This window comes from Sabethes cyaneus, chromosome 2, assembly GCF_943734655.1.
Source record: "Sabethes cyaneus chromosome 2, idSabCyanKW18_F2, whole genome shotgun sequence".
Taxonomy (NCBI): domain Eukaryota; kingdom Metazoa; phylum Arthropoda; class Insecta; order Diptera; family Culicidae; genus Sabethes; species Sabethes cyaneus.
Window position 1 is genome coordinate 149,583,625 of NC_071354.1, and position 19,966 is coordinate 149,603,590.

The 19,966-nt window shown below is 38.2% G+C and overlaps 2 protein-coding genes across 3 annotated transcripts; one reads left to right on the top strand and one right to left on the bottom strand.

The window, feature by feature from the left end:
• Nucleotides 1–1,866: 1,866 nt before the first annotated feature.
• Nucleotides 1,867–4,991, top strand: LOC128734598 (transmembrane protein 134). 2 transcript variants are annotated; one of them, XM_053828874.1, is made up of 2 exons: nucleotides 1,867–2,354; nucleotides 2,659–4,991. In XM_053828874.1, exons 1-2 carry the CDS (start codon nucleotides 2,152–2,154, stop codon nucleotides 3,005–3,007), a joined length of 552 nt encoding a protein of 183 aa, XP_053684849.1. In that variant the 5' UTR covers nucleotides 1,867–2,151; the 3' UTR covers nucleotides 3,008–4,991. The 2 variants fall into 2 exon arrangements, with proteins under 2 accessions (XP_053684849.1, XP_053684850.1); XM_053828875.1 differs by having other exon boundaries at nucleotides 2,692–4,991.
• A 4,708-nt stretch (nucleotides 4,992–9,699) lies between these two features.
• On the bottom strand, nucleotides 9,700–13,926 carry LOC128736182 (protein SDA1 homolog). The gene is made up of 4 exons (XM_053830664.1): nucleotides 13,845–13,926; nucleotides 13,514–13,715; nucleotides 13,372–13,379; nucleotides 9,700–10,550 (listed from the first exon to the last, which is right to left on the bottom strand). The coding sequence occupies exons 1-4, from the start codon at nucleotides 13,924–13,926 to the stop codon at nucleotides 9,700–9,702; spliced, it is 1,143 nt and encodes a 380-aa protein (XP_053686639.1).
• Between the last annotated feature and the right edge of the window lie 6,040 nt (nucleotides 13,927–19,966).

Here is a 19,966-nt window from a genome sequence, read left to right on the forward strand (position 1 = left end):
AACAAAACGGGTGAGTTATTTTTTGCTAGACCAGCATAGGAAAATCAACCCTCACGCGGTTTGTTTACGCTTGCTACATTCGCCCTTTTGTTAATTCTATCTTCAATTAACAAAAGAGCGAATGTCGCAAAAGTAAACAAGCCGGGTGAGGGTTGATTTTCCTATACTAAGTAGTCCAGCAAAAAATAACTCTCATCCGTTTTGTTTATATTTGCGACATTCGCCCTTATTTGTTAATAGAGGTTTTCCGTCAAAAATTTTTTTTTCACTAAATGTTCGGTTTTGACTCTTAGAAATGATACCCATATAAAACTTTCTTTATTAAAGCCTCTAACTACTGTAAAAATGAAAAACTAAAATACGTATATTTCAACCGGTCACTTCTCGGATGTCTTACATGCCTTTTTGTACCAGTGTCCTCTATTTTCACCACTTCGAAACCATTTGTGCCACTCTTTACTCTTGTGGCAAGCAACAAACGAAATGAAAAAGAAGGTAATCATTAGCTTTTCATTCGTTTTATCCTTTTCACTCTACCGCTGATACACATATGTCAAAAACTGTTATGCAATGCTGCCAGAAAATCTGAAAATTTTGATAAACAGTGCAGCCGAAACGAATTTTTTAAAACTCAACATTCGTGATTTGGTGAAAAGAAATTCAACATTCTTGCAATTTGCATTGTTTAAAAAATCGTAGTAAATTCTAGAGTCAACGAAAAAAATATATTTTTGCACCATTGTCACTCGTATTGGGAGTACTTTTGAGAAAAAATAAGAAAAGGAGGGGTATGATCTGACGGAAAACCTCTATTCTATCTTAGAAATGATTTTCCAATAGAGCCTAATTGAGCTCGCTGACAGTTACCGTACGCACACTTCGCCGCGTATACCTATACACGCAATTTGTTGATGCAGCTGTTGGTTTTTTCATGACGCTGTTGATAGGGTTTTTCTAACTGGAGTAAAACAAACCACTAATACCGTTTTTGTTTTTGCTTAGGTCCAACCTATATTCGCTCTAGTTCCAATCGAACGGCTGTCAAAACGTTTGTTTTTTCACTCAAGATGAATCTCTGTCAATTAAGTTTCGCTCTGGGTTGCACTTTTCAGACTACGGGTTCGCACTGCGTATTTTCACAGTTTCAACACAGCCAAGGGATTGGACTTACTTTTGACAACTGATTTTGTTAGATTGAAATTTTCGGTTTAAGATGGCGACTCTCTAAGGCTCTATATCATAAACAATAACTATTGCTTATATAATGCATTTATAATATTTACCGTTTCATCAATAGTTTTTGATTATGCGGGAGGGTAACTTTATTCACGACAAGTTAACATTTCCACGCTTAATTATTGTTGTGGAACTATGAAGCGAAGTTGCCAAAAGCCAGGCGTATGAAACTGAAGGGTAAAGAAGTAGCTAACATCTTTTTACGCTTCCTACACGTCCGACACAAAAAGAAAAAAAGCAAAAAAGTAACTTTGTTCGGGAGCTTACCAATACAGATTCATCCGAGGCTGAAGTTAGAGCGGGCTACTCACAAATACATTTTGTCCGAGGCAAAGTTTGTTGTGGGCTAGATGAGATGGCTACACGAAAAATGTATGGGAATGACATTTGTGACAGTGGGGTGCCAAAAGCAGATAAATGTTTTTAAAACGTGTACCCACTAGCCGCCACTACACGCGCGAAAAGGTGGAGGTGGATACCAAATATTTGTTCTAGTGTGCTACGTAATTTATAGTTATCCCCAAACTCTCGCTTTTTCTTTCGCACCCAGCCTGTTTACTTGTCAAATGTGACAAATTTTGACAAAATTTTACAAACTACCGAACAAAAACATTTTGCAGTTAGTTTTTCTTCTCAAATGCATTACTACAACCAAATTGCATTTTGTGAATCAAATAATTGCGTTCGTACAACGCTACAAGTGATTAAAATTGAATTAATATCGTTGACTGCAAAGTAACTTCGATAGGATCTGTGCTTTTCTAATATGTACTACAGTCTATGTGCCGCCTTTGATGTGTTTTCTTTTTACATTGTAAAAATTGTACTTTTATAAACAACATTAATAACAAGGATTGCAGCTGTGGAATTTTTATTTTCGTGCAATTGCGTCGTATTCTGCATTGACCAAAAACGATGAACACTTCCTCTGGAAGCACTCGAGGGCCGAGCGCCAGTAGCGTTAAAGAACCCAGCAAGCGGTTCTCGATTCACGATGCATTTGAAGAAGAAACCGATGAAGTAATCAAAGTGTATGGCTCAACCGTCATATCAACACCAATGCGGGCAAAGGTCAGATCCCCAGACGATATCGCAATTCGTATTCATCACGATCAAAGGTATATTTATGTAGCAAAATATGATCAAAAATGGTGGCGGATATTCTAAATCACAAGTAGATGTAACAATGATAAAACCGTTCTCAGTATTATTACTGAGAAAAACTTATTATACTTCTATTAATATTCACAAAATCTTATATATGATTACGTAGTATTAAATTACTTGTTTAGCTGCACATTTCTAGAATTTAAGACGGGTATTTTCTTCTTTCGTATCTTCCACGGTCTGTTTCACTTTCTATCCTGCTCGTATGGCTTTGGTGCTCTTTTCTTTTTCTATGTAAAACTGCATAATTCCTAGGACGCTAAAGTACACCGATGATACCACCTCTAGGGATAGCGATTCACTAATACAGGAGTATGGCAACCTATCATCGAACGACACCGATACCTACTGCTGGCGGCATCCGAAAGTAAGAGAAAACTGGAGAACTGTCCTAGCCGCCGCCACTCTGCTGGTCATTGGAACCGGTCTAATAGCAATGGGAGCGTACGCAATTGCCGAACCACATAACGGTTCCCAAGCGGCCGTATTCTTCGTGGCTGGTTTCATATGCTTCGTTCCCGGAGCCTACCACGTTGTGTACATCTGGCTGGCAGCTCGTGGCTATCGTGGATTCGATTTCTATCATCTGCCTCTTTTCACCTAAGTGAAAAACTAAACGCTTTTGCTTACGATGGTTACGATGGTTTACACTTACAGTGCATTAGAAGTTTTATCAACACGATTACACGATTCCTAATTTGTCATCCTTTTCCGGCAATAAGGATTGTGACAGTTAGAATGGTGACACGAAGATTTAATCATAATTATGCGCATTATAAACAGTCCAAACGTATCTAGAAATAGGTAAGAAATCGAATTTATTGTTAGGTTGTAAATGATAAAGGTTTTTTTCTTAAAAATTGAACAATCGCATCTACAGAGACGAGCATGTTTACCTAACACGAATTACTGAAATTTATTTTTAATTGATCTGTCCCATGATATTTAGAATATATATATACTTAATTTGAAGAAATGTACAAATGTGATTTTTCGAATTCAATACGCAATAAATGGCAAGATATTTTGGCAGACCAGCTCAGCATGTTTTGTAACAATAACGACTTCAGAGACAGACTCGAAACGTATCTAGTAACACAAATAGGAAATGGCTCACTGTTGGAAGTCATGTATCATCCTGCGGGTACGAAATTCTCGATACTTATCGTACATGCATACCATTGAAGTAACTAGAATAAACATGTGGCAATCGCCCTTGTTTAGGTACGTCGGAAGCAGAGGAAAGGTTTTGCGAGAACATAGAACATTATTCACAATAAAGTAAGTTACATAAACTATAAATAAACGTTTTATAATACTTGAAACAAATGAAAAAATGTGGGCATGTAGAGTGAAAATGTACCACGTCGCATGCAGTGACTTTGCACCAAAAACACAAGTTGTTGCGTTCGATTCGAGGTTGCTTCCTGTCCCAGAAATCTTTTTTTCTTCGCCATAGACAAGGTAGACATACGCTTGTGTCATGAAAGGATGTAGATCTCGACATTTTTGTTGGTCATCCACGTGATTTATTGTTAATTCTCGTAACGATAAAACGAGGGTGGTATTTTTATTTAAATCATACTAATTTATCACTTATCGTAAAACCTTGAACCAGAAATAATAAAAATGTTAATATTATTGACTGCTGTTCAAGACCTAACGCAAAACTTGTGTGTAGTCCAGTAGGCAAAATAAAAACAGCATTGAAATTAGTGCCATCGTGTTTTTTGATACTTGGACTTTGAGTAAGCCAATGAAACCGTTTTGTAATGGAGTGAATCGCCACTAGATAAAACAAGAGAAAATTATGAACGTCACATCTAGAATACGCTCTATGCACAGCAAATGCCGTCACCAAGAAAATATGTATTCCACAGATCTACTCAGCTCAGTATTGCTATGGAATAGGATGAGACTGGATACGCGAATTTATAGAAGCAGCTTATGACTAATAATTATTATCGATATTAGAATGATACGAAGAAAATAGAAGACCAGCACAGAAACCAATAAATCACGAACTTTTATGCTTCTTTGTCATAATATTAAAAACAAATCGTCCCCGTAGATCATGACATAGAGATAGATGTACCGCGTAGTGTAGACGAAATTTGAAATAATGCTTCCATGACTATAAATCATCGCAACACGCCGACAACATGCAAATGATAGTGGAAAGTTTAAGAAGCAAATTAAACTGTAGCGTAGCTACAACTTTTTGATTGAAAAGTAGTTTTACATAAACATAATGCACCAACCAATGTCGGCAAGTTTTCGGTTGTTATAGTCAGCGCTCAACCCTGAGAGGTGTAAACTTTGAATAGAGTAAAAAACTGATAGCAAATGATAATACTTACGAGCATAAAGTTTTGAACTTGCTTGTGTTTCATATTTTAGGTAATTCTAACGAAAATTGAATACATGTGGAAAATGCAAAATTCTGGAGATCTAAATCAATACAAAAATCCTCTATATTTTGTAAATGTGAACTTATATGATTGTTTTTTTTTGCTGTAAGCTTCATGTAGGTTAAATCGAAGGTACGGCAATTATTTAATTTAAGGCATATACAATAAACAATTTATATTACTATTGATCATATTTATTGTTTAAAGTTTTTTTTCCGAAAGAAAACAAGTTCAATGAGATGAATGTATATGCATCCATAGACTAAAAAAACATTACCTATAATTTTTAAATTCAACATATTTTATATAAACAAAAAAATAAAATTCAACACAATTTGAAATGAATGACACTTTTGGTTAAAATTGTAGAAGTATCTACTAAACAGCGACGGCCATAGAGCAAGACATGGAATCGATTTTGTACTACTAGGAAAACAAAATGAAGTATGCCATTAGCTGGAGGGTTATCCGTGACTGCCTATGCGTGTTAAAAATCAAAGGCAAAATCTTTCATAACAGCTTGATTACCTTGTACGATGAACGACAAACCCGATGACGTGAAGAGGGAAATCTATAAGTTCGTCGAAAATCAAAAAAGCATAGTTCTGTCTGCAGGAGTTCTTTCGAACCGTAACTGGTTAGTGAAAGCCTAGGTACTAGAAACGATAATGGTACACAAAAAAGGTCCTTCACGCGATTCGAATGCCTGCAAAAGCTTCGCAGTCATGGGATGACATCTACGGCCACGAAGCGTACCCCCTGAAAACGAGAGACCGAAGAGATGTTGGTGTCTTGCGTTGTAAGATTCTGCGAGGAATCATTGGGTGTAAAGTGGACCATAGAGTGTGGTGCGTCGTTGCAGTGGCGTTAATGGTCGGATTACGCGTATCATCGGTGTCTCGAGTATCTGGAGGTATAAAAGAGACCACGCAATGCTTCTTAGCCTCTTATCCAGCAACTCCGATTCCTAGGCGTAGAAATACGAGGAGGAATTTAGCCAAGCACTGACGAACGCATTATGAGTTGCGTCGCGTCCTGACGGTCCAACACCTCCAACAATATACACTTTTCATCCAATTGACAATAACATCAATCAATTTTTTTAAAATATCCAAGTCGCACCCATTACCGTCCGTCTTCCTCAAAGTTATAATCATACGACTGCCTTGTTTATTTTCCTTTCTTTTTCTCTCTTTCGTCATGGTCGTCATTCTCTCTGCTCTCATTCCCTACAAGTTGGTCACCATCCTAAAAGAAAAAAGCGCCTAAAGGAGAAGAGAGATCTTGATCGAATTACAACAACTATTTTGGGTTAATGACCCACGCAATAAAAAGGCGAACCAATCTCGTATAGTATACACACCGTAGCCTGATACGTGTAGGAACGAGGAGTTAAAGCTTATCACAAACGAACCGACGGTGGCCGACAGAAAGATGCAGTTCTTCGATGAGCATCTCAATGAATGTGCAACAGATTGTAGTAACCTCGAACGGCACATTTAATGTGTTCGACGCTATTACCCTCTGTACAATGCCGGTTGACTATATAATAGTCACGATGAATGAATTATTCAATTTTCACGTGCCTGCAACTCATCCCAAACAGAAACGCCCAAGGCCAATCAGAGGTTACAAGCATTAAAAAAAGATGGTACTAAAGCTCTTCGGTACTACTCTAACCATCGCAACCCTCATACGAAACGAAAGTTCGTGTCAGCCAGTAACAGCTACAATCAGCCAGTAACAGAATCCACAATCAAGTGCTTTACACTTTACACGTGCAGCGTACTTAAAGAAGCCTTCGTCGTTTGTGAATGGTAAATAGAAAGAACGGGACCTTCCATCGATTTGTCCTAATACAGCGAGCTCTGCCGATGGAATCTGCCACTGATTTGCAAATCTCGGGTGTCTTCAAGACTGAACCAGTTGCTTCACGAATAATCGAGGATGCTCTCCGAAATGTGCCACAAGGAATACTTGAAATGCTTTTCCGAAACAAATGTTGCAGCTGGTATAAGAAGCTAAAACCGTCTGTGCTTATGTGCACCCTTTATATACCCCCTTATGTGCACCCTTAACCACGAATTGCAACGTGTCGCTAAGGTTAATCATTATTCCCAGATTCCTGGAAGGAATTGTTTTAGTTTCCTGTTTTCATGGAACCTGACCGAACTGGAAAACTACCGAGGAATAACCTTTTATGTGCAGAACCGAAGCTACTAGAGACTCGTAAACAAGCTTCTATTTCATGGCGTGAAGCACCATACTTCTTGTGACCAGCACAGATTATTTCCAGACCGATCGAATACCACAAATCTGGAAACGGAGATTAAAGTGGGAGTCCTCACAAACGATAATAGTGTCCTGTCTTCCGATTTAGAAAAAAATGCGGCGAGAAACCGAACAGCTGAATCTTTCTGCAAAGGTATACAAACATTGTAAGGAACCACTTCAATGGATAATTTTCAGGATTTGGGATGAGGACAAACCACTAGATGAGTATTTTGTCCCACGGCATTACGATGATCAACGCTACAAGGTGCCCTCCAAGGTCTTGTTACGTCGTTTATCCCCAATAGCAGGAGATTTCGTGGCACAGTACCAGACAATATAGCCTAGCACAAAGACCTATAGCACATTGTGTCCGAGAGCGGTTTTTCATACGTGCATACGTTTTTGCTACGTGCATATTTCAGGGACACTCTCTAGTCTTTTCGAATCGTCGATCCAGCGAGCATGCATCGAAAGCAAAGGAACGATTTTCAGTAAAAGCAGCCAACTTTTACTATTTGCAGATGGTCTTGACATCATTATTAGCCTTTGTTTGACGGTGGCGTGGTGGCAATCTGCACCAGGCTAAAAACGGAGACTAAAAGGATTGGACTAAAAGTCAATGTATCGAATACTAAATATATGGTAGAAAGGCTTCCGAAAAACCTCGTTCGCCTCTTACGGACAGTGCCGTAAGAAAATTCATGGACGCATTCAAGTCTGGCATACTCCACCCTCGCCAAGATTTGCTCAAGGAGCATACACAGCCGTACAAAAGTTGACGATGGACAAAGGTACAAACAAGATTATAAATTTGCTTGCGAAATTTATACGTGTATGGTCACTGGTGTTGTGAACTATTTTTGGCGGAGCACAAACAGAAAGCAAAGAGGGGCGCAGGCACTACTTGAAAAGATTTCCATCGCAAACTTGGCGAAAGTCAGGAGGCTGCGGCTGCGCGTCACAAGGATAGCGGACAAAAGATCCAACGTGATGTTGACTTGCGAGTGTTGAGGGTCGTTAAACGAATTGGCGATGAGTAACCCGGAGAGAAATTTTTGATACAGCACGAATCTCACCGACTCTGAGCTGCTAGAGGAGGAGAAGAGGACGTAGCATTGGTGAACCGAATTTCTCACGATGACGGTAATTTTTACATGCAGAGCAGTTATGGTCGTAATACATGTTACTGGCAGGTACTCCCTACTGGGGTTGATATCATCTGAATGTTATACTTTCACTTATACTACCAATGGGATGCATGAAGTTCCCAAACACTCCCTATGATATTCAGCCAACTGACTATGCTGGATCTTACTTTATTCAAAACCCCCTTTTCGCGGGAAGATCTGTCACTCGACAACCCAACACTCAGCCGAGCCAGTGCAAACTATAGCTGAGAGCATAAAGGCCCAAACAGAATTGTGCATCAACGCAAATTGACGCTGACGGATGTGTTAATACATCATTCTGTCCTGCTAGATAACGAGTCATTTATATATTTCGTAACACGCTTGGGCGAGCGGGAGTGTATAGTGCTTTAATCATTAAAATCTGCGTTGTTCTCAAAAATGGACACATTTCTAGAATTAAAATAAGTCTGGATATAGCAGAAACTGAATTGCCAAAGTAATGCTTAATGCTTAAAACAGGCAAGGAGAACAAGCGAGCTTGGGTTAACCCTCTAACGGGCAACATCCTAAAAACGACGGCCGTCTACAGACGGTCTTACCCGTTAGACGGTTAAGTATATCTACGAGCCCCACACGCACGCACAGAAAATGGAAATTGAGAGAAACTCGTCGAATAGTATATAATACATTTATGCTACTGCGGAGTAAAAGCAAAAATTACCTTTTGTCGGATTGGCCAATTTACCCACTTCGCGGTTGAAGAACTGCCAGACTGACCGAAAACCGGACACTTGGCAATCCCTATGCCAAGTAATTTCTTACGAGCACGCAACAATATTCTGAACATCGCAATCGCATGTATAAAAACACTTATCGTGAATTAAATTGCCGCAACATTTCTCTTTTCGGAGCCACCTATAGTCATCAAACATGTCCTTATTAACATCACATGCAGCGACGGAAGCCGTGTCGCAGTTTAGTATTTGCTACAATAATTTATGTCACGATTATGTATTGGCATTTCTTTTCATATTCATATTTTCATATAGACCGAAGTTATAATACATCGTCGCATCTACACAAATCACGTTGTACGCTTAGTTACCGAAATTTATTTAATTTATTTACATATCAAAGTGTCTTACTTTTTCTTTGCTTGAAGATGACTTAAAACATCGTTTTCTTTATTAGGTATACAATACTTAATATGATGAGACAGATTCGCACTCCTTTTTCGCACGCATATCCATTTGGTAAAAGAGAAATGTTGTTTCGTTATCCATCTGTTGTTTCAGCATTATTCATGCAAAAAGAACTAAGAGGGACTGGGTAAAAGTTCATAAACATAAACAATTTTGTATATTTAGTTTATTTGATTTTATTTCGTAAAACTGCCTAGTTCCATAAGGAAACATGATTAATTGTTATCCGTCTTATTTCGAGTCCCGTTAATTGTAAGTAAAATAAGCACACAGGGTTCATCACGCAGTCATGCTAATGCTGTTATCTTTAGATAGTCTTCGTTTGTGTTTCTTTTCCTTGTAATCGTACATGTTTTGGTACTTATTTATAGAATTTTTCAACTTTTTATTCAGCCACGCGGAGAACGCTTCCTCATTGGTTTGAGCTTTAATCTGCTTTTCTTCGACCTTCCTCTGGTGTCGCTCGTAAAAACGTTTCTTTTTTGCCTCCAACCGCTTGTTCTTGGCATCCAATTCCTCTTTAGACAAGCCATATTCTGAATGAAAACCATTATAGTAAGGAAGCTTCTCGTCAGTTGTTTTTTTGAAACGGCAGCATTTACGCTGACATTTCATGGATCTCTTCCGAAAATGTTCCTGCACAGGACTTTCTCTGTCCGCATCCGGTTCCTCTACGGCGTTTTCGCTATCATCACGTTCCTGATCGTACATGAGCGACTCTCTCATTAGACGTTCTTTCATAATTTCACGCTCTTCTGAATTGTCATCATCATTCTGAGATTCCTCGGAATAGTTCACCTCTTCCTGACCGGAAACAGAAACCTCTTCGCTGCCGTGAGTTTTGGTCGGGCTGCTACTGTCCTCACTGGCCGTTTCTGGATTGTGTATTTCAGTATCAAAACTAGATTCGGTTACTTCTTCTTCCAGTTCATCATAATCTCCATGTTCTTCCTCTTCCTGGCCATCATCATCTGCCGTAACGGTTTGGATCCCTGATTCAACATCGTCCTCTGGTGGCTCGTTTATACTCAGCTCTTCGATAATCTCTTCGTCCACCTCGTCCATCTCGCCAGTAGCGTTCTTGCTTTGCGTGCAGTCGTTTATATCTAGTGGCGATTTTTGTTCAACATCTGCGAGAAGAAAATGCACATTAGAAATTATCATTATTCTAAATTTTAAAATGCTAAAATATTTTTCTAGGAATTCGAATAAAAAAGCAAAATCTAGGGCCAGCAAAACATTCCGATTTCGAAACTTGACCTGCTTTTATACGACAGATTTTAAATACAATTTAAACTGAAGTTTTTGGAGCGTCTTAGTAGAATACGAAACCTAAAAATAAAAAATAAGAAAACTTATCCAATTTAATTCTACTATGTGTATTTTATTCAATGACAGATACGTATTTCGCCTACGACTTGCAGGATTTCTCAGTGTCTGTTTTCGAACTCGTGTTCGTTTTCGAGTTCGAAAACAGACACTGAGGAAGCCTGCAAGTCGTAGGCGAAATACGTATCTGTCATTGAATAAAATACACATAGTAGAATTAAATTGGATAAGTTTTCTTATTTTTTATTTTTAGGTACAATTTAAAACCAATTTAAATTTGATATACAGTGGGATTTCGAATTTGGCATGGTTCGATTTGGGCAACAAAAGTATCCGTTTTTGGGGTTTTTGGCGACACTAATTATTTTACTTCCAAAAATATGCTTAAATATCAGTCAGTTTCCGCATACATACTTTAAATGACAAAAAAACATTGCCAAAGGTGTGTTCATGAAAAAAAGTTTGCGGTTTTAGAATTTTTCGAACAATAATATTTTTGTTGTCGTAGGACTACGTCTTAGGTCACCAAAAACTTACTTGCACCGCACTAATAGCTCTTGGTGGATGACGTAAACATTTAGTCAATTTCTACCGCATTTGCATTCAAATTTTTCATATCAAAAAAGGGTCTCGATTTTGGCACGGTTTGGATTTTGGCAACATAGGCGACACGCATTTGTTGCCAAATACGAAATCCTACTGTATGTCAAATTTTAAGCCTAATTTTAAATTGAATGATGGTAGAAAACTCCAAAGGAAAGGCCATCATCATGCTCTGTCGCATGATTTTTTTTAAATACTATCTTCTTGTAAAGTAAAAAACGGAAAAAACAAGGGAAAAACGTGACAGAAACTGGTCAACAGGAGAGAAAAAGATTAAAAAGGCGCGAGAGAGAGAGAAAAAGGTGGAAAACTGGCATGAAAAAAAGAAAAGCGAAAGAAAAATCGTAACATAATGGGATGGAAAACGAGACAGGAAAAAAGAAAAATGACGAAATGAGACAGAAAATGAACAAACGAGAAGGAAAAGAGAAACGGAAAAACAAGACAGGAAAAGAAAAGAATCGGCACGGAAAAAGAGGAATCAAAGAGCAGAAAAAAGAAAAAATGGGAACAAAAAGAAGGAAAAACAGAAACAAATAGACAGAATATTTATTTATTATTTAATTTATTTATTAATTTTCTATCCATCCGACCTAATAGGTCTACATGGAGCAATGGTTGGATGGGGAAAAGCCAAGCTGAGGCCATCCTCACGTAGGCATAAAAACCCCATCATCTTCACAAAAATACATAATTACAATTCACATCACATACTACATAATAAATAAACATTAATTGTCAAGTGAGTAACTAACTTAAACTAAATACAAAAAATCATGGTCGCTTATAAAATACTAGGGCCAGAACATGGAAAAAAACGAGGAAGAAAAAGTGGTACAATGGGAGAGAAAAAGAAAGAAAACGCGATAAGGGAAAACGGAACAGAAAACAAGTGAAACGAAAAGGATAAAGAATAGCGAGAGCGGAAAAAAATAATACTGATAGAGAAAACAAGGAAAATAGGAAAAACAGGTCCAATGGCATATTAAAGAAGAATGATGAGGTAAAAATAAACGGGAAAATGGAACAGAAAAAGAAAGAAAAACACAAAAAAGTGACCAAAGAAAAATGTAAAACGGGAGATAAAAACCGAAAACTGGAGAACAAATGAGAAAAAAGGATGTTTTTGACAAATGTGACAGAAAAGAAAGAAAAACGGAACAGATGAAGAGGAAAAACGAGAAGCAAAGGAAATAAAAACCATTAGAAAAAGACGAAAAACGGGACTGGAAAAAATAAAAAAACGAAATAGAAAAGCGGTAAAATGCGCGAGAGAGTAAGGTAAACAATGTCAGTCCTAATTTCAAGTAAAACTTCGTGTCTAATTTCTTTTCCTTGTCCAACTTAGGGTCTAATTTAATTCTAAGTCTAATCTCAAGTCGGATTTAAATCCAATTTACGTTCGATTTCAAGTTCAATTTCAAATAAAAGCTTTCGTTTCAAGTCCGATTTTACGTCTAAATGCAAGTAAAACTTCCAATTCAAAGTACTCTAAACTAAAGTTCAATTTCAAATCCCGTTTTAAGTCCAGCTTTCAGTTCAATTTGAAGTAAAACTTCAAGCCCAGATAAGTCCAAATTCGAGTCTAGTTTATGTCCTTTGTCAAGACCAACTTTAACTCTTATTTCTTGTCCAGTCCCAAGTCTAAAGTCTAATGTCAACTGCACCCGAAAATCCGGAGTTTTCAACCTAATCGGCCGTAAGTAATAATAGATTCATCATCCTACGATTACGCGAGGCCAAAACATTCTTCTAAAAGGCCGGGTGCTCTATCTTTTGTTTATGTCTGGGCACGCTGATGGTAATTAGTACAGTTAGTCCAGTACTAGGACTCAACAAACTCAGGCCTATATGATTCACCGTAATTGAACTATGAGGACTGACACAAGAAAATCTTTAGAGCACCTATTAAAGTTGAGCGCGACTTTGTTGAATCCTAACCAACGACGGCCAGCATTGGCCAGTTGAATTAAGTCATTTTTGTTGTTATCATGTATTGCTGTTCTATATCCATTGAACCATGTGCACTTTATTTTAAGTCGGTGTAAATAATGATATAACAGATTACAGCAAAATAGTTCCATAACACAACTGCCATTTTTTCACAAACTTTTACGTCATACTGGCACATATTCGGTTCAAAAAGATAATTGTCCTTTACTTACTATTCGTTTCGCCGGGCGCGTCTTCTTCCTCGACATCACTATATTCGTCTGGTTCGTAGTCAACCAATTGTTCTCGAAAAGTTACCCTTCGTTCACCAATGGCGAATTTTGGCGAAGGTGGTGTCGGTATGGCAAAGGATTCCTGATTGGCTAATTTGATTTTCTCTTTGATATTGTACTCGTTGGCTGGGCGAAGAACTGCAGGGCAAAAAAATCATACAAAGACAAATTATTACACAATTCTCACCAGTTCGACGCCCCCGCCCGACGCCGGAAGCCTGTGAACTAAACTGAACTAAAGTATGTCTTTGACAGAACCGCACTCACAATATCCTTCATAATCATCTTCATCGTCGTTATCGATCATTACGTCACTGTAGGATTGGCAAATCTTTCCAGTCGGTCGCATCCGAAGCCTTGCTCTTCCCTGCACCACCAAGTAATCCGATTGTTCCTTTTTCTGTAACGGTTCGATAGTGCAATGTGCTTTTGGATATAACCTATTGTCATGCTCAAAATACGTACGGTTCTCTCAAACAATATTCATTCCACAAGCCTACAATCAGCTCCTGAAACTCGTATGTTCCATGTTCGAATTTAGTCAGTTATTTTACTAACATTCTCTACAACCGATTTCCGACAAAACTTGTCTGGTTTGGAATGCTTATTGAACAAAGTTACAGTCCACAGCCAAACCAACAACCGAATGCTGTTACTAAACATAACAAACTGAAAGCGAACATGCTTCCAGTAGCAACTGGAAGCCACGAGGTTCACCAGCTCATGTTGTTGGCAGTATCCTTGCGTGAAACATTGGTCATTAGCAATGGTATGTCCATAAAGAAAGTATTTAATACTTTTTGCAATCCTTGCAGGCTTACCTAGTGCATGTTCAGAGCTTTTACTAACGAGTTATGGACGAAGTACGTATCATATTAGGTATTATTTTTTAAAAATTAAATTTTTCAAACAGTGGTAAGTCAAATATAACACAAAGTATCAATACAAAGACATGAAATCTCATTGCCCAGAATTTTGTAAAATAAGTTCCGTATCCAGGTTTATGCCTTAGTGGTTCTAACAGTGTTGCTGACATTATGTGAGATTCGAAAAACCTCATGAGAAATATTACACCTACTGTCATCATTCACACGTTAACAGTGGTTGAAAGTGACAATCAATTTACGTTCTTATCGAGTAATAAAAATATGTTGCCCTCGGCTTATTATCAAAAATTGATAACGAAGTTGTACTTTTTTGTTTCTCGATGGGGTCTGTAAAACACCCAACCCCCATTTTATAAAACATCGTATTTTATCGCAATTTATGGCATCACCCTTTGCATAAGTAGAAAAACTAAGAGCATGAGGGTTGGCTGATGAACCTACAGGGATCCTTCTTCAGACGCTAGGCCGCAGCCTAGCACGATAGCAAATGCATGAAAGTTATATCGATCAAACTGATGTAGCCTGGGTTCCGGGTAGTCGTTTTTGTACTCTTACAGTTCGATATTCCTACATATATTCATCACAGGACACAGTCGGTAAACGCCAAGCATGACTAGCATTCTCGGGCAAGGCTTTGGAACGCATGGAATACTATGCCGAATGCAGCATGCAGAAAGCCACATGCAGAAAGCCACGTGGCAGCTCAGAGTGAAACAAAAAGCTACTGTTGTGGCGCGCGTGCTGTAAAGCTGTTGCATACACGGCACCTAGCACATGCACGACGTGACACCATAAAACACCCCTTGCCGAGCGGTGCAGTTTGTCATCCGACTAACTGAAGGAATGATTTCCGGCCTGGAGTTACGAAGTCCATAAAGACTTCATGTCAAGTGCACGCTTCTTAGAACCTACCTTTGGATAAGAATTCATGAAAAAAAGGTACGGCACGAAGCTAATTTTTTCGTCGCTAATTTTTTCAAACATGTTAGCTTAGGCCCTTGAAAATAATTAATGACCTAAGCAGGTTGTTAATTTGTTTCGCATGACGAATAATAAGTTACATTAAAATTTGCTATTTCGTTTGGTCGTTTGGTTCGTTGAATTATCACTTTTCAACTACAGGATAGTGAATGAATGAAAGTTGAAAATTAGAGCAATATTTTTTACTATATAATAGTCTTTGGAATAGCGTAAACCATTTATTTGTCCCATTTGAGAAGTAGAATAAATCAGTTGATGCCGGTTGAGTTTTTTTAACACATTTATCTTATGGGTAGAAATAAAGAGTTTTTTCCATTCAACTCGATCGATTTGTGTTTCATGTTTTCACTGCTGCTAAATAATAAGAATGGAAGTCGAAATAAAAAAAATATTAATGTTTGAAATTGCCTGGTAAACGGATGGATGATGTGTACCGTCGGTGTCTTGCACACCTATAGACATAACATAGAGCCAACAGGGGTTCACAGCCTCTTAGTGAGCAACCCCTATCCCTACCTGCTCGTGGTGCCAACCGGAATACGATCGACCTTAGTGAAGATCGGGTAACCAACCCCGGTCGAAACCCGGGTCATTTGTTGACAGGGAAGGAAGCTTCTTTGGAGCTACGTTGGTCCTCCGGCGGTACAGTGGGGATGGTCCAGAGCCAAACCAAGCAAGGAACGACATCGGAGCGAAATGGATCACCCAAGTAACATTTTTTTTGTATAATAGCTTCCCAACAAACACCGAAGCTGAATTAAAATGCTACTGATTTGGTCACAGCTGATTTAACTCTGAATACAGGTGGTAGACGCTGAATAAATTGAAGTAAAGGCCTCTGTATTCTATAAGTGATTAAGCAGCCAACCAATGCGCTGTAAATCAGCTGCTTCATATAATAGTGTCACAAGCAGATTAGGCGCATCTTCAACCTCTCCACAACCCGTCAATATTCTCAATAATTGTGCTATACTAGCTGAATAAACGATTTGCCATTTTAATAAACAGCCCTCCCACCAAACATTTATGCGCTGATTAAAGATTTTAGCAGCCATTATTATTTAGCCATAGCTAAATATGCTTCGAATAAAATTTATGTAAACAACTGTACAATACTTATTCAGCCGAAATTGGAGAACTTATTCAACCTATTTTATAAAACGGAATAAAACACTTATTTAGCCTCTGTGCGCCTTGCTTCCAGCTTTGCGCAAATTGGTTATTTAAAAACGCGCATAAGCCTCTATTAAGCTACATTACAGCTTCAAAGCAGCTATTAGTAAGCCCGAAGCTTGACTTAGATGTTTAAGAGCTGAAAAAAGGCTTTAATTTCTAATACTAAACCATAGTTCAGCCACAGGTTGAATAAATTCAGCTAAAAAACGTTTGATCAGCCTGGAATTGTTACTTGGGTAGCTGCTTTCAAAGCTGCAATGGAGATTAATAGAGGCTTTTGCGGGTTTTATAAATAACCAATCTGCGCAATGCTGTCAATTCTATTTTTAGAACGAGAAATAGTTTTGCAATGCTTTTTCAGCCGCTTAATCAACGTCTCATCAACCTTTATGCAGCCAAAAAATGATCTATTTTTATTTTTATCTAAATTTATTTTGCTTTGGCGTCATAAGCTATATTTTAAATTTCGAATAACTTGAATTCGTATATGCAAGCTAATTAAAAATGCAAGTCGTCATCTTTCGGGAATTGAACCATCTTCTGAAATTAAAAACTTATCAATTAAATTCTGCTATTTATATTCATTCGTATTTCGCCTACGACATGCAGGCTTCACCAGTGTCTGTTTTCGAAAAATCTTGTACACTGGATCGCCTAAACCAACCCGTAAATAGCAAGAGAAATTGCTGTTTTCGAGTTGGTTTAAGGCGGTCCAAGCTGCATAAAGTAAGCACTCAAATGGTGTTTGACCAAGCGATGTTTAAGCTACTTTGAATTTCCAAACCCGCTTTCCTCCAAAGCTGATAAACAAGCTTAATAGCGGATTTTTCTGCTAATCAATCCGCTTCTAAACAGCCATAAACATAGAACCGTTTTACGGTTGCTTAAAGGTGGCTTTATAAACCAGTAGACGCTTTCATTAGGCTCACAGGCTTCATTCGGTTCACAGCACACATACTGTCAGATCATAGAGTTTCGCAATTCGACTGGCAGCAAAAATATGTCAGTTATCAACATTATCGACTGCTTCAAGTGTAAAGATATTTTCACTGCCTGTTCTTCAGATGCAGATGGGGCGGATCATACGATGAATGCTTATGGATCAGAAGATGGCGGTTTAATTCCCGAAAGATGACGACATGCAATTTTAATTAGCTTGCATAGACGAATTCAAGTTATTCGAAATTTAAAACATAGCATACGACGCCATAGCAAAATAAATATGACGCGTTTTTCTTTTTTAAATTTAAAAATAGATCATTTTTTGGCTGCATAAAGGTTGATAAGACGTTGATTAAGCGACTAAAAAAGAATTGCAAAACTATTTCTCGTTCTAAAAATAGAATTGACAGCATTGCGCAAATTGGTTATTAAAAAACACGCAAAAGCCTCTATTAAGCTCCATTGCAGCTTTGAAAGCAGCTACCCAAGTAACAATTCCAGGCTGATCAAACGTTTTTAGCTGAATTTATTCAACCTGTGGCTGAACTATGGTTTAGCATTAGAAATAAAAACCTTTTTTCAGCTCTTAAACATCTAAGTCAAGCTTCGGGCTTGCTAATAGCTGCTTTGAAGCTGTAATGTAGCTTAATAGAAGCTTATGCGCGTTTTTAAATAACCAATTTGCGCAAAGCTGGAAACAAGGCGCACAGAGGCGATATAACGGCTGAACAAGTGTTTTTTCCGCCTCGAATAAAATAGGTTGAATAAGTTCTCCAATTTCGGCTGAATAAGTATTGTACAGTTGTTTACATAAATTTTATTCGATGCATATTCAGCTATGGCTGAATAATTATGGCTGCTAAAAAGTTTATTCAGCGCATAAATGTTTCTTGGGTTATCAACCACTTGTTGCACGGGAATTAGAAGTAGAACAATTTAATAAGCTTGTAACGATGTTACAAAATAAACTAGGTAACAAACCCTATTAACCAATCCCACACACAACCTTCACCATCCATCATCCACCAGGTATCATCCGAAGCCTGCATTTTGTAACTCTAAAACTGAAAGTTCAGCGCATCTGCTCTGCAATTTCGGGGCTCTTGCATCATCAAGGCACAACTTCTTCGGAAGTTTAATTACTTCTTACTCCATATTAGGCATGGAGCCTAAATCCCAAAATGGTCCCAAATGGATTGGCTTTATTAACCATGTACTACCGAATTGGGGCAGGATTACAACTATCCGGCTCAACTCCATCAATGGATATGGGCGGTCCGTAAACTGTGTACAGCAATCGGAGCCTGCCACAAAAGACGATCATTAAGACTGTTGCAGTGGCCTTTTAACCCAATGCCCTTCTGGCATACAAAAAATCAGAGGGGTTGTGCACAAGACACGACCGCATATATAGGTGACGCAGGACTACGTAAGCCTCTTGGTAGTGATAGTAGCATATATCCATGCTTGTAATCATTCGTTTCTTCATGTATACATGCTGTATGCACCATATATACATGCTACATGCGTTGTATGTAACATTTTCAAAGTAGTAATATTGCATACGTTCAATCCTCAAAAGATTTCAGAGTTATTTCAATGTGCATGTGAAAACAATTTAACAAAATCAAGAACACAAACTATTGCTTTCCTGCAATCTTACAGAAATTGAAGATTGTTTTTATTACCCATGGTTACCCACGTTGAAGGGATTTTACCAATTCAATCCTATTTTATCAACAGCACATCTTTTCACTACACTTCTAATGAAACGGCAAGCATGCGTATTCATACAGAGTCATGTTATAACCGAACACTACAGCTGTGGCACGTTTTTCCAACACAGATATCAAATAGATTTAATTGTCTTGCAGTAAATAATGTGCGATCTGTAGTGGCAACGAACTTGTGTCGTTTTTTCTGGCACACTTCCCTAACACAGACATCAAATTGGACTAGGTTTAATCGCATTCGTAAGAAACTTGTTGGCACGAGGGGGTTTTGCCACTGTTTCTGGCGTACTTCCCAAGCAAGGACATCAAAATGGTCTAGGTTTAATCGCGGTGTTAAGAAATCTTGTTGAAATGAGGGAACTTCGTCACTTGTTTTGGCTTACTTCCCAAGCACAGATATCAAATTGGTATAGGTTTAGATCATCCTAAAGAATCTTTCAACCAATCACGAAGCGAGAATTCTGGTAAAACATAGGTTCATCATTTTCAATTTTTCAATCCAGCTTTTTACGAGCCATAATGGCGGATGTGTTCGTAATATTTGAACGACATTTTTGACATTTCAGTAAATCATCGCATGTTTTCTTTCCGCAAGTTCCTTTAGTTTTACCGTGAACGTGCGGAAACAAGACGTGCGATGTATTCCTGAAATGTCAAAAATGCTATTCAA